Below are 15,736 nucleotides of genomic sequence, written 5' to 3' on the forward strand. Positions count from 1 at the left end.
GCTCCGGCTGCTGCAGCTGCAGCTGCATCAACTTAATGACTCGCAATCTGTCCTCCAGAAATACACACGCACAAAGCGAAAGAGACACACACGGCAGTCCGGTAATGAAGCTTCTGCGGTGAATTGGCCAATAGAAAATACGTACGGGCTGGACTAATTAAAACCAAGCTCCCAACCAGGCCAGCGGGTAACCTCCTGCCGGGGCAGGACAAGCGTATATTGTTAATCGTTGACAGGGACGATGGTTTGCAGCCGAAGAGGCCTCCTCCCCACGGCGCCAGTCAACTTGGACCTGCCTCTCGCTGCGGATGCATTAGGAAATCAAATGCAGCCACGGAAATATTGATAGCCACGCAATTTGTTGCAGTTGCAGTTGCAGCTGCCACGGCAATTGCAGTTGCTGTTGCCCCAGAACTTTGGCAATTAAAGCTAATGGCCTAAGATCTTGTCTATTTGCAATTTTCCCGAGTGTTGCCATCTCAGCGAATGTGCGGCTGCACTGATAAAAATCGAATTGGAATAAATGGACTTAATATGAATTCAATACTTTAGGTGTAAATTGCTTTAAGCTTTATGTTATCAAATAACATAAAAATAAATGTTTTTAGGTATTAAAAATACACAGATATGAATTTGTAATTTCTAGTAAAACACCATCCAAAAATCTTTCAGTATAAATTTTTTTTAAATTTATGAAAGAAGAATAAAAAATATAAATATTAGTTCTTAATATAAGGAGTAACTATCTTATACGAGTCTTTAAGAAGAATTTGGGTAAAACGATCAATGATCTATTTATTTTATAATAAACAGAATTATTAACCCTTTAATAAGAGTGTATATGTATTCTGTATGTTTTTAATTTTTGATATTTTTTTTTGTATTTCGAGGATTTTTTAATTACTGATACCATCAGGATACCATAGAATATTATTTATGACATTCCTTTAGTCTATTTCTATTAGATAAACTATATATATCAGTTCTGGTGCTGATATATTTTCTCCTTGTGTGACTTGGCCCACTCAGTCAAAATTGACTCAAGTTGGCTCAATATTAACTTGACTTCCAAACCCCTCCGACAAATGCGGAACGCCATTAAGTGCACTCCATACACACGCCATTGAGGAAGCTGAGTGAGTGTGTGTGGTGGCAACCGAAGGGCAGGTCATATTTGTGTGAACATGTTTCATATTTGTAATCAAAATGCGATGCTCTCCACCCGCGCACGCCGCCCCCTGACCACCCATCCAACCCACCCACTCGCTCAAAGCCTGTTCATCAATGGCACTGAAAGAAAAGGCGGGGGGTTGATGAAATCGTGGACATTCCCCGATGTCATCAGCGACAGCTGCGCTCGCGCTTTGATATTGAATTCTTGACATGATTGTGTGGCGCACAGCTTGCCCGGGAATTGATTGAGCCCCAAAACACAGTTTAAAGGAGGCATAACCCCGACCGCAAATAACTCAGGCGAGGCTAATAAACCAGGGATCCCAATCGATTGGGTGGGAAGGGGCCAGCCACAAACCTATTTAATGCCCGCTTATTCTAAAATATATGCCTTGTTATCGTTGCATAAACGAAATCTTTATGAATATTTTATTATTGCTTTAATAAAAAGAAAAGCGGAGGGAGCTGCCACGACGGCTGGCCAATGCTGTTCTCAAAACGCAATTTGTGTCAATAAATGTGGGAGCACGAAAGTGGGAATTGCCTACAGCAGGGGACATGCCATTAGGTTTTAGAAAAAATTGGAAAGCCTTATTATATTTTTTAATAATAAACAAATTATTTATACTAAACTGTGAGTTATAAACAACAGAGGTTCGTAAAGTAATATTTGTTAGTGCACTTCTAGTACTATAAGGTTTACTATAGAGAAATATATGTTTAATATAATAAATCTATTTTTTATATCACATATAGTTCTTATTTTAGTGTCCGTTCCAAAGTGTAATTGAATTTTATATGTAATGTACTACATATTTGATATTGGATAATGTTTTATAAAAATTGATGCAGAAAGTATCAAGAAAATAGAAAGAACATGATAAAGTGTGACCAGGGCTGTTTGTAATGGGTGCTCGTGTGACCGTTCGCATGTATGAAACATCCCCAATAGAAAGCAGTTGCTGAAGCTCCAGCGTAATCGTCATAATCATTTTATGTGCATGTTGTATAGCATACTTTTGTGTGCATAAATTTTTTGGTTACGTCTTTGTCAACACAATGCTCCGAAAACGATTGAGATTAAGTGTGGTGTGTGTAGATGAACCCCTCCCCCATGTATACGCAAAATAAAGTGCGATTTAAAAGGCTGCCTGCCACACGGATCCAAATTGGCGGTTTTCGTGGCTCCAAATGAGCTGCGGTGGTGCTCGCATGTATAAAATAAATTTCCGCTGCGGTCCCGACACAATACCCCGATTGATGTCGATATGATGAACAATAAACAGTGTACGAGCGTCCACTCGAGTGTTTTCCCCAAATAGAATTATGCTCAAAATCGCTTCTTGCCCGGGGGCGCCAAAAACAAAACGAGTTTAGGGATTGCCATTAATGAAGTGTAACGAATTGGAAAACCAAATAATTCGCATTGATTTCGCTGGTTTTCGGACCGCAGGTTGCATTGATTTGCCGCCATGGCAAAAACGCGACCATGGCCAATTGATTGGCCAAAGCCAATCTTCAATGGATAGAATGAACGGATGCGGATATATGCATGTGGTTGGTGGTAGCCGATTTCGGGGTCCGTCAGGTGCATTGTCGAGTGCATTTAATTGTGGCCCAGCACGCACAGAGCTCTCTGCGACAAAAGGCTTTGGCCAGGATGTCCCTGCAACGGCGGGAAAAACTCCTCAAACAGATCGAAAGAGAGGAAAATGATTTAGCCAAAATGGTTGGCAGTGGACAATATTTTTTTTTGTATGCCATTGGTCTCTTTTTTCCGCTTGCATGTCGTTTTGTTTTCGGTTCGATTTGGTTGGCCATCGGTTTTTGTGGTTAATTGAAATTTTTCATTTGGCCCGCTTTGGCCATCGCCTCGGCGGCTTTAAATTCATTTTGAATTGTTAGTTCTAAGCCCCGGGCAATTCCCGGGCGAGTTCGCAGCCTGGGCCAAAATATGCAATAAATTTCCGAAAAGCACAGCGGCAACCAAACTCGTTTCTGTCACTGGATTATGTAATTGCACATATCTAGTCTCGTATATTTAAATTCATACAGATACAATTCGCATCGATTGGGGAAAAAACAATTATCAATATTTAATTCGTTGGCGGTTTTTGTGGTCGGCAAATGCTAATGAAATATGGAAATCTGTTTGGGCTTAAAGCACCAACCATTCCAATCTAAGTCAAGGCATTAGGATGCAGCTAGGCACCCGAAATAAAGGCTATCAAATTAAATGCGCTTAATTAAAGTTATAATTTCACACAACAGAATGGCAGGGGATGGGACTGGGAAAACCCATTTAGAGCGTAAAAGAAACTTGCATTTTGCGAAACATTTCCTCAGCCTGTTTCCTTCGTTTCTTACCTGTTTCGACTGCAGGATGTGTCCGGGCACCTAACCAACTTTCCCAGCCCCTTATCCTTATCGCCCTGGCCCGGTTGGGTCCGACATTGGTAATTTAGAGAAAATTCTGGGGGGCACAAGTATTTTGTACTCGTTACTTGTATTGCCTTTTCGATTTGCACTTTACACGCTTTCATTACACTTCGTTTCCGTTGCTGGGAAAATGGCAGGGAAAGCGGCAGGGAAAGCGGCAGAGGGCGAGGAAAGATGGAAATACTTGACCCGAAACCGTTGCATTGTTAGCATTTAAACTGTTTCTTTGCCGTTGCGCTTCACTTGAACTGCACTCTCGAGAGATACAGAGACAGTGCAGCCTCGCTAAGTTTTGCTCTTTGTTTAAGCAAACATTGGGTTACGTAAAGCTTGTCTTGCCAACTCAAATTCGAAATTTAACAGTCAGTAACCAAAAATTAAAAAACTGTCATATCTTATGGCAATAATAACCAAACAGTGAACCTAAGAATTCACCAGAGCTTTGAAATCATTTAATAAAGTAACTAAAAGCCTACCAAAATTTTGATTGCAGAAGTCAGCTGGATTTAATCGTAGCATACTTTTAGACACTTTCAGACACCTTCTATTACCAAACGATGGCTTCAGTAGCAGATTTCTTTTTAAAAACCATAATTGTTTTTTATAAGCAACTTTGAAGCTGCCAATGTGCACAAGGTGTTAAATTGCCGAGGCTCTACTGTGCTCAGAGGGAGAAATTGGTAAGTGGATGGGCGGCATTATCTAAATACCCAACAGCAACATTTGGCAGCTGCAGCCTCATAATCATCGACAGCCGAATCATCGCAACGAGCACTCATCTTAACGTCAGTGGAAATGATTGCTGCCCCCGGAAAATGCCACCCACTTTGGCAGCAACCGACATGCTGCTTTGACACTTTAAGCTGCAATTTCGTTAAAATATTTCCAATCGATTTCGTTGGTTTATCGCCAAGTTTATTTCCACTTTCTTGTTGTTTGCCAGTTGTTCTTCCCGCCCCCGACCCCTGTTGCCCCCTCGAAGTGCAGCACATTTTCCTTTTCCACTCTGCCAGATCTTACGGAAATGAAATGTGTTTCTATTTTAGTTTCACAAGCTTTATTTCTCTTTTTTTTGTCGTGTGTGTGCATTTACACGCTCGAGTGTTTGCCTCAAACTCGAGGAAGAGGTTTTTGGTAAGCTCAAAAAAAAAAAGGAACTAAGAAAACGCAGACTGCCTCTTCAGTTTATTTGGAAATCATGAAAAAATTGCAATTTTCAATACACCGAAAATGGCAAACACAAATATGAGCCCAGCTCCAGGGGGCCTGGCCTCGACCAAATGGCAAATGTTTGCACAAACTTTCGAGTTCCCAGCCCCCCAACGCCCTCTCATCACATTTCTGCAGTGGCAATCTGCATAATTGTGCGGCAACAAAATGTTATAGGGAAACCATTTTCCGTTTTCCACCTAGCACCACGCAGCAGCAGCAGCAAATGAGAATTTCAAGGACAAGGACTACTAATGCAGTGTAGTGTGCGGTGTGGAGTGGAGTGGTGAAACCGATGTGCTGGCTAATTACCATGCAAATATTTACACATTTCCATCAGCTGACAGAGGAATCTTGCCGAGCTTGTCGGATGCTTGTCAGATACCGTCAGATGTCACAAATGGTTATCAAGCATACGCCATGTGTGCCGGGCACTTGATGAGCTGTGCGTAATTGTTTCTGACTCGGGCATTGAGTGCCCAGCAGGTGACAGATGGTGATTGTATTAATTTGCCAAGGAATACATCTGATTATCTTAGAAAAATAGGAATTTGGAAACAAAGCATACCTATATATTCCATATTTTCTATAATTACCTAATATTCCGTCCCAAAATAATTAAATATTTAAATATATAAAATCCATTAAAAAATATAAAGTTCTTTAAATGTGACATAAGTTAAATGAAATTCATTATACATTTAAAAATAGGTAAACACAAGTAAAAACCTTAAGCTCCTTGTTATCTGAGAATAAACTAAGAAATAACAAGTATACGCCCTGTATGCCAATAAATAATGAGAATTGAATAATTAATTGAGCATAGATGCCAACATCTAAGGTAAACAAGCCTATTTATACAGTTTCACTCACAAATTGCTCTGGCATTGATAATAGATATGTCTAAGAAGTACAACTGAGCCCACTCGTTATGTCACTTCCAGATACAGATACATGTATTTAAGTTTCAGCCTTTCTGTGACAAGTTAAACTCGACCAGAATTATTGATCCCAGCGCATTGTTAGTCAGCTGGCGTGGAAAATGAGCAAGTGAAAGTCGTGGAAAAGGGAAAACTCATTTGCATTGGCTTATTCACTCGCAGCCCGAGCTGCCATGGGCTATAATGAAGTGGCACGATTTACCACCACTCTTTTTGCCATTGTTTAGATTTCAAGGCCGACGCCTTGTTTCGCTATTCATTAATGCAGCTGCGCCCCTCCTTGTTTCGTATTATTATTATTTAAATCCAAGTGGATGGCTTGCAAAATATATATGCCTGTACTAGAGGGTAATTTGGCTTTAAACATGCCCGGCAATTTAAAGTTGCTGCTGCGGCGAGCACTTTTCATTAGCATGCAAGTGCAATTCGGTCTAGGCAAATTGCCCGCCAGCAGGCACCAGATGAAAGCATAACACAAAACTCTAAGCCACAGACGGCTGGAGAGGAAAAGAATTTAAAAAAACTTTAGCTAAAAATGCGCCACGCACTCACTCACTCACACAGCCGTAAACCTTTTCGGTTTTTGGCCATATGTTGCCACTCTCTGCGTGAGTGTGGGTGTGTGTGTGTGTTGGCCACTTCTGCAGCTTGTGGGCCACATTGCGGTCGGTTTGCTGGTCAGCCCGCCTGCGGTGCCTCCACCACCCGCCCCCCTGCACCACCTCCATGATAGCTGCGTGTGCCTGTGCGTGTGTGAGGCGTGTAAATTCCATTGCTGCGGACAGACACGCACGCAGACAAACACGTAATCGCACAAATCTGCATTTGTGTCTTGATTAGTGTTGCATACTTCAAGGAGCTGCGAACTCGGGGCAGCTTTTATTGTTGTTTTGGGGTTTCAGGTAAAACTTTGTTTGTGAATGTAGCAGGGGATAAAGGGTATTACTCTCAGAATATTAGGAGTTGCAACAAAAACTACTGGGCATTGAAATCTTGAACAAAGAGTTCTATAGGTCTTGCTCTTCGAAAATATTTTGTTGCATACTTTTAAACAGCTGCACAACGTTTAAAATTACTCTTTATTTTTTGATCAGCACAGCTTACCTCAGCTTAAAAATACTGTTACTAAATGGAATCGAAACTGAGTAAACTATTAAATGTAATAATTTCTGAGTTTTTTGTGAAAGTCTTCACAAGAATAAAGTAAAAATATGTAAGAGTTATAATCAAGACAATCAACTTGTTTATTTCACTCACAGCCTTCGTAACTTTAGCTTTAGTATAAACCTAAAAGGAATTTCATGAGATTTTCTGTGATAAATCATTTCTGCAGGGGTTTTTGTAAGCCCAAAAATACCGAATAAATTTTATAACGTGATTTACCAAGTTCAAACTTAATCACTTTATCAAACCTGGCCCTCATTGGCTTTATTGCCACCCGCAAAAGCGTTTGAGAAGATAAATATCGTTTCATGGATTTTTAATGCCATTGACTTTCGAGTAACTCGGACTGGGGTAACACACCGCTTGAGTGTTTAATTGCCCTTCAGTGCCGTTCAGAGCCGTGAGTGTGTGTGGGCGAATGCTATGGAGCCATGGCATTTTTTTCTGTTTTTGGGGGGTTCCCAGCAGGTTGTCGAGGCAATAAAATCGCCGCCTGCTGTGCACTCAAATGACCAGGACCAGAACGAGGACCAGACTCCCCGGGCTGCCTGCGATGGCCATGTCTCCGCTGGCCTCTGCTTTGGCTCGCCAGGAGCAAATCCTTTAATCTGTCTTTCAATTTCAAATAACCCAATGGTTAAGCACTCGCAACACTCGCACATTCACTGCGATAGTCTGCTTGTCTCGACTGTCCATTTGTGTTCCCACATCGGCGATGGGGCAACGACTTCGTCGTCCTGCGTCCTGCATCCTGCGTCCTTAGCCTCTCGCTGCCCCTGAATTGGCTGCCAGACCAATTGAATTGTTTCAATTGACACTTGGCCTGGTCCCGGCTCAGTTTCGGTCGACTATCCATGGACCTTTGGCTATGGCTCTGGCTTCGGTTCGGGCTTGTTCGCGTTCATAATGAAAGTCAGTAGTTTCGCCGCATTGTTGCCGCTAATTTGTGGTAACGCTAATTGGGCGAGAGCCAGGGGTTAAGAAAGATCACTGCGAAAAATTGGGGGTCTGAAATTGAAACACATATTCTTTAAAAGCCAGAAAATGTTAGATTAGCATGGACCTTACCAATTCACTTGGTTTATATAAATATAATGCTGCATATTGGTCAATTTTATTATTTTAAAATACTGAAATTTATCAAATAAAAATTGGAACTTATCATTATTTTTAGTAGAAATTTGTAATGATAAAAATAATTTTCTTAACTAAAATTAAAACTTTAATACCTATAATTTTAATGGATCTTTAAGTGTATTAAATGCTTTAATAATGGCATTTTAGATACTTAACCAGACATATTTATTCCCGTAACTTATCACTTTGCCCACTTTTCAGAGTTGAATAACCAAATAAAGATGCTGTAGCTGACTCTGAGAGTGCTGCCTTCCATCAACTTCATAGATAGCCAAACTAAACTGAGGATTTCCGGTTGACTTACCCGAGGCACCCTTTTGTTAAGCTCTTGTTTGTTTACTGAATTATGCAAATATCGTAATGTGCTGTGTGCGTTTCATTAGGCTAATGTCTAGGCAAATAACGCCCATTTCCAGTTTGCGACGATAGGACCTGCCGGAGGTTTTCAATTACAGTTCGGGTTAAAATCAATTTGCCGGCCAATCGAAGCAGACTCATTAAATGCCAGTCCTATAAAAGCCGGAAACAGGGAAAATGAAATCAAAAGCCAGCCGAGATGTGGCTGCAACCGCTGGTGATGCATTTGAGCCAATTGCTCCGGATTATAGGTAAGGATAGTCGGCTTAATCCTCTTAACCAACTTAAGATAAGCTAATTCCTTCTTAGTTGGTCAATACTTTGCTGGATTTTCGTCCATTTTGATTGTCTACAATAACTCTGGGTCTACAACTCCCCTTCAACTGGATTATATGAGTGCTTTAGAATTGGTTCTTAGGGACTTAAGTCAACCCATTAGGCTGCAATGGATTAATGTGGCACTATTAGAGGATCTGGAGGCGGTGGAGAATCAAGTTATGGGTGCTCTAAATAGCAGTGTAACAGAGGTGATTACTTCTTTTTCAGTTTAGGATAATATTATACTATGTGTATAATTACTATTTATTTCTTCTAATCCAGGGGTTTGTCACCATCTTGTCTCAGACCAACTACTTTCTCCACTCCCGATACTATGTCACTCGCAATGCAAATGTGCGACTCAAGGATAAGAGATACCTGTTCCTGTGCGAGGACGAAAGCCCCGCGGAATTGCTCGGCATGGCTATACTGCAGTGTGAGTTCGGTTTATAGATAGTTGCTAATGAATACGGATAACCCGCTTCAATTGAGTGCTCCTGTCGTGCTCCATCCGATTCCGATTGAACCAAGCCCGTCAGCATCAATTTATTAGCTTAAGCGGTGACTTCTCGCCACCTCCCTGGGGGGCGTGGCAAAACAAGTCAAACTGGAAAAGTTTTCTTTTCGAGGGGACCAGGACCAGCAGTTCTCCACACAAAGGGACTCGACTGCCGCGTAAACATGGTGGGCAAACGGGAAACAGCCGCAGGACATTCGTGGCCAGTTGATCAAACTTTAGCACTTGCCAATAATTTCAACGCTCGACGGCGTCTTGTTCAATTGTAAACTTGGGCTTTTTGGGGGCTTGGGCTTTTACTACCCAGCATTTTTGTTGGACGCTCTCTATTGTCACATACTCTCTTATATGTGTTAACCTCTTAATATTTCCCATACCCTAAGGACACACTTCAAATATGTATTTAAATGAAAACTGAGAAATTATAATTTTTTTATATTATTTTTAAAGTTCCTTAGTGCTTTCAAATTAGGTAATTCCCAGTCGAAATCTCTCGCTATCTAAATAAGGTCCCTGTCCGTTTTTTTAAATCCCCCAAACCCTGCTTGTCCGACATCGGGAAATCGGTGTAATGCGCTTTAGTCTACCCCCACCATCTGATGGTGCGACCCGGAATCGAAACTGTAGGAGCAGGACCAAAAACAGGACCCCAACCAGACCCCAGGCGCAAAGCGGGAGCATCGGTAAACATGGGAAACAAGGAGGATGGAGTGGGCGGATTTGGTGGGACAACAAGGACAACAGGGACTACCAGGAGTACTGGGAGTTTTGGGCCGACAACCCCTTCGCCCTACCGCGACATCAATTTCGAGCTGTGGACACAAAAGTTTGTCGGTGCCTTTGGTAATTTGGATGCCCTGCTCCTGGACGCATTCTTGCCGAACGAAACTTTTGCCAACCGGGTCGAACTTTATCCCAACAAGCTGCTCAATCTGCAGCGCCGCAGCCTGCTCGTTGGCTCCATTACTTATGTCCCATATACGATTACTAATTATGTGGTAAGTAATTGCCGGTTAAGTTTATATTTATCGTTTGTTGTTGGCATAGCCGTTGCTGCACTGTGAAAAATAATAATAACAAAACGTTGTTTGTAAAAATTTGTTAATTTATAAAACCATGATACACATTTTTTCATTAAATATTAAATTGAAAATGTAATTTAGGTGGTTTAAAAGTATACAGTAAACATAGGGTTGCAAATCTTTCAGAATACATGTTCGGTATCTATGAGTTTTTAATATATTGTTTCACACTTTTAGATACCTAAATTTAATTCAAAACTGTAGTTATAAAAGCTTTAAATCTAAGACTATTATTAGACTTGGATATGTTATTTTAAGTAAAATATTTTAAAAAAATTCATAATTTTAAAGGAGTTGACACATTTTAGTTTATTTTAATATTATTTCCACCAAACTTATATGATATAAATTTGTTCGAATAAAGAAGGCAGGTTTTTCTCTGTGCCTTCCTGATGGCCAGCCAGCTTTACCCAAATGCCAGAGATTTGCACGCCGGCATTAAGCAAAGCCAATTGGTCGTCCTTGTTCCCCTAGCCCCAACCTCCCCCCACACCCCGTCACACCCCCAAGAATGTTGAGGACTCCTCATCTTCATCAGGCTCATTCACATCGTTGTCTTTGCATTAGTCGGGCTCAGTGTGCGAACTCATCATGAATAAATGTCCAGTGGTTGCTCCTTTTGGCCCAAATTCTCATGTGTGTGTGTGTGCGAGGTTTGTTTGGTGTTTGTGTGTGTTAGTTTGGCGGTGCTGGTGTGGGTGCTTAGTTATTCGGCTTTGTTGTCGTTGTGGGCAACGATTTCGGCAACTAAAATGTAAGCACATGTTGTGTTGCGGTGCCCAGTCCATGGTAATCACTGGTGGGAGTTGTCAGGAGCCGTCTCCATGATTTGTCTGTGTGCAGGCACTGTGGACTGCAAAAATTCAAACTTTGTATTGTAAAAAAATTTTACTAGTTCTCAAAATAATAATAACTTTCAAGACAACAAAGAACAATAATGAAAATATATAAAACATTTTTCATTTATTTTGGGAAGCTTTAAAATGTAGTTGCAAAAGTCTTGTTTTACTGAACATTAATTAGTCTTCAAAGCAAGATTCTTTTTAATGACTAAATAGTATAATAAATGATGGTATAGTGTCTCGATCACAAAACTCCCAGTGTATCCCTAATCAGTTATTTTTCTGACTACTTTCGAATACCTTTCTCCCCATTGTAACCACAGAATAGACGCAAAAAAAGCCAGCTTTTGTTGTCAGTTGGCAAAAGTTTTGTTCGCACTCAATTGTTTGCCTTAAGGACATTTGCACATTTGTAAACACACGCACACACCCGTGGCCTAACACTAACACAAACACCAGCACACACACACAGAGCCACAAGCATGTGAATGTGGTTTTGTTTGGGGCCTGGCTTTGGATCCTGCACAGGACCAACATTGATTTAAATTACGTGTTTCCATTTAATTGCCGCCCGACGAGCCAAGTGTCGATGTCCATTTGAATGTTACTTTGCGCTCCGAATGGAGTGTGAGTGAGTGTCGTGTCAGTAATGGTTTGGGAGTGGGCGTGGCACCAGTTAGCCCATTAACGAAATTAGCAGAGACACTTGAATTGTCGGTTCTAGTTAGCCATTAACCATTAACCCATTGCAGCCCGCTGGCCAAGGTGACGTGGATCCCATTAACCCGCACAGGCCCAACCGTTCGCTCACCTTCGACGGGGCGGAGGCCAATGTGATGAAGACCTTCTGCCAGGTGCACAACTGTCACCTGAGGGTCGAGGCTTGTAAGTTACTTACTTGAATATTGATAAGATTCATTTTAAAGTATAATAATATTTGGTAGATTAAAAATTAAAAAGTTTTTATTTAGTAGAACATGATTTTCTTAAGAAAATCCTAAGTTATCTTAAACTTATCTTAAAAATCGTGAATTGTTGCTAACTCGGAGTTATTCTTTAGTGATTTGATTACTTTCTATATGACATAAAAGTTCAATTAATTTAACATAAGTTTTTTACAGATGGTGCCGACAACTGGGGTGGTATTTACGAAAACGAATCGAGCGATGGGATGCTGGGGGACATCTACGAGCAGCGTGTGGAGATGGCCATCGGGTGCATCTACAATTGGTATGATGGCATTACAGAGACCTCGCATGCCATAGCTCGTTCATCGGTGACCATTTTGGGTCCAGCTCCCGCGTGAGTTTCCTCAAACCTTACAAACCCAATCGAACCAATTTGAATTCTTATTTTTCAGACCCCTACCAAGTTGGCGCACTAACATAATGCCTTTCAATGACCTCACTTGGCTTATGCTGATTGCGACTTTAATGATATGCGGCACCTTTCTGTACTTTATGAAATATGTGTACTATAGCCTGGGGTATTGTCCAAATCAGTACGGGTTTCATCACACCAGAAAGCTTGAGAAATCCATGCTGGACATATTTGCTCTTTTCATTCAGCAGCCATCGGCTCCTGTGAGGTGGGTTCGCCAAGACAAAAAGTGAAAAATGATTACAAATTTCTAAAATTTTAGTTAGATATTAATTTTTTATTTTTCGATAATCTAGTTTAATTAGGTATAAATATATGATCTTTTAGCTTCGATCGATTTGCACCACGCTTTTTCCTGGCCACTCTCTTGTGTGCCACAATCACGCTGGAAAACATTTACAGTGGGCAACTCAAGTCGATGCTAACCTTCCCCTTCTTCTCCGCCCCCGTGGATACGATCGAGAAATGGGCCCAATCGGAATGGAAGTGGGCAGCTCCCTCCATTATCTGGGTTCATACGATCCAGAGCTCCGATCTGGAAACGGAACAGATTCTGTCCCGGAACTTCGAGGTGCACGACTATAGCTACCTGTCGAATGTCAGTTTTATGCCCAACTTCGGATTCGGAATTGAGCGGTTGTCTTCGGGCTCACTTTCCGTTGGCGATTATGTGTCAACGGAGGCTCTGGAAAACCGAATTGTAATATCTTTTGTTTCCCTAACTTCTTAAAGAATTTACAAATCAATATTTAATTGAAGGTTTTGCATGACGACTTATATTTTGATTACACGAGAGCCGTTTCGATACGTGGTTGGATCCTGATGCCTGAGTTGAATAAACACATTCGAACCTGTCAGGAAACGGGTCTTTATTTTCACTGGGAATTGGAGGTAAACTTAATTTAATGTTTTTTTTGTACATCCAATATGACCACCAATAAAGGTTCGGGAAAATTTTATATTTTCGCCAAAAGCCAAGGACCTTATTTTCCACCCCAAAAAAATCAGTATTTTGTTTGAAACAAAAAAAGTATTGGTCCTAAAATGGAATGTCATACCTTGTTGAACTCGTAATAAAATATCCGATCGTTTGGAATTCACGCCTAAAAATTTTATTTTTGATAAATTTTTTCTTAAAAAAGACGATGCTACCCCTTGTCTAAAGTTGCGAAATTTTTTAGTTTCTGGAATCGGACAGGAAATAATTGATATAAATTATGTAGCTTATAAGCTGTTTAAACTAGTGCTGCTTTTAAGATTCGGACCATTTTTGACCAACTTACACCAAAAAAGGTGAAAGCATACAATCAGTTTTTGGCCAAAAAACAAAAGTCTCCATTTTATGAAATTGTATTTAGTTATGTTGTAATTAGTTCTAAATAAGTGGTTCATTACCTTCAAATACACTTTTAAAGCCTTCTTTTTCAACTACCAGTTCATTGAGAAGTACATGGACAAGAAGAAACAGGAAGTGCTGATGGATCTCGCGAGTGGACACAAGGTGAAGGGAGCTCCACAGGCACTGGATGTGCACAACATCGCCGGCGCGCTGTTCGTCCTGGCCTTTGGCCTCACCTTCGCTGGCTGTGCCCTGGGGATGGAGTTGCTGATCCATAGAATGGATATAAGCAAATAATTTGGCCATTAAAATGATGCCCGTTTGTGCAGCACGGTGGGGAGTGAGCCACTGCATCCTTGGGTTTCTGGCGCACGTGTCGCAGCAAACATCAAAATCGCATGCTGCATGACACGAAAAAGCCACAAAAACCCCGCATGACTGGAGAACGAAAGTGTGGGGTGCACTGAGGAAAAGTAGCTATAAGCAATAAGGAAGAAAAGGTTTTCTTTAATATTAATATTAATATTTAAAATAGTAGATTATTTAGGGATATTATTTTAGTAGTTACTAGAACTGCTTGACAGTTAATAAATTTTTCACTGAACTGCATTTTAAAATGTAGTAAAAATGTTAATTTACACAAGACACTTATTAGTAATAATTTTAATGATTATAGCCAAAATAGTGCTTAAATAATACTGGAGTTAGTTCCAATGGAATAACTACCTAGACCCTGATCATAGCCTATTTTTCCGAATAAATTCCGTGTTGAGGAGGCATTTCTCAGTGCTCGGTGGATGGGTTCCCCTGGCAGAAATATGACGGCAGTTTGCAGCCTGAAATCGACCACTGGCATTGTTGGCCATGGGATGGATAAGCGTCACGGCCGAGTGGCCAACTGAAAAGTGAAAAGTGGACCCATCTCCCTGGGAACTAGATGGAGATGGGGGGATCCATGGGCTGGTCTCGTTCTGCGGCACTATCTGCTGCACTTGCCACGGAAATGCGGGCGGATTGGGGGATTGTGGACATGCAAGCGGAAAATGACTTCTGCCCTGTATGCTGCGGTAATTGGAAAAGCGTTTAGTGCTAGACGAACGCAATTTCGTCGCCGGCAACATTTTTAATGATGCCCTTAATTATCGCTGTGGGAAATTATTCATTATCACTAATTTGCCGTAGCTTACAGGCCACTCGCATGCACCTGTCCACGCCACCCCACTCCAACCTGGAAAGGTGCAAAGTCGCTTAGCCAAGTAAGCGATTTCTCTTGGCCCTCTTCTTATCCGCCTGCCACGCCTCCTGCCCTCTGGGTGGCCCCCATCTCACCAACTCACAATCTCACCTGCAAATACGGCGTGTTCTGCTCGTTAACAGCTCGTTTCAGAGCGACAAACAAGCAAACCAGGCAAGAAACCAACAGTGGCAACAACCACGACGGCTGCATTCACAGACAGCGGTAACAACAAGTTGGCCAACATGGCGGCTGTGTCATTTCCGTTGTCGTTTCTCTCGTTCCAGGGGATGCAAGCCCTTCCCAGGGGTATCTTAGTTTAAGCCTTGGCGTTAGGAGTCATTTAAATACCAATACTAAATTCAAATATACATAAATATACATAATATATTATTATTTATTATATTTGTTAAATATTTTCATATATCACGCATACGCCCTGATTTCTGCTCTCATTTATTTAAGCGCTAAGATAAAAATGGACTTAAAAATAGTTTTTCTTGGCTAAAAAATAATTTTAGTTGTGTCTCTCATACATTTTATTGTTGTTGAAAAAACAAAACTACAGTAATTTAGTAAAAAAATTTGTGTGAAACCTTTTTAT

At 41.0% G+C, this 15,736-nt stretch overlaps 1 protein-coding gene across 1 annotated transcript; it reads left to right on the forward strand.

Annotated features, from left to right (window-relative positions):
- The first annotated feature begins 8,619 nt into the window (after positions 1 to 8,619).
- Positions 8,620 to 14,195, forward strand: LOC108031044 (uncharacterized). Its single transcript, XM_017104245.1, has 10 exons — positions 8,620 to 8,671; positions 8,730 to 8,947; positions 9,021 to 9,174; positions 9,838 to 10,253; positions 11,932 to 12,064; positions 12,301 to 12,481; positions 12,540 to 12,767; positions 12,887 to 13,259; positions 13,319 to 13,450; positions 13,995 to 14,195. The coding sequence occupies exons 1-10, from the start codon at positions 8,620 to 8,622 to the stop codon at positions 14,193 to 14,195; spliced, it is 2,088 nt and encodes a 695-aa protein (XP_016959734.1).
- The last annotated feature ends 1,541 nt before the right edge of the window (positions 14,196 to 15,736 follow it).

The sequence above is a fragment of the Drosophila biarmipes genome, chromosome 3R (genome assembly GCF_025231255.1).
Source record: "Drosophila biarmipes strain raj3 chromosome 3R, RU_DBia_V1.1, whole genome shotgun sequence".
Lineage (NCBI taxonomy): Eukaryota > Metazoa > Arthropoda > Insecta > Diptera > Drosophilidae > Drosophila > Drosophila biarmipes.

What these genes read in the sequence shown, in the direction of transcription:
- LOC108031044 (XM_017104245.1), top strand. Translation starts at nt 8,620, where the DNA reads ATGTGGCTGCAACCGCTGGTGATGCATTTGAGCCAATTGCTCCGGATT. An exon ending in TAAATAGCAGTGTAACAGAG is followed by an intron (nt 8,948 to 9,020) that starts GTGATTACTTCT and finishes CTTCTAATCCAG; the next exon opens with GGGTTTGTCACCATCTTGTC. An exon ending in ATTTTCACTGGGAATTGGAG is followed by an intron (nt 13,451 to 13,994) that starts GTAAACTTAATT and finishes TTCAACTACCAG; the next exon opens with TTCATTGAGAAGTACATGGA.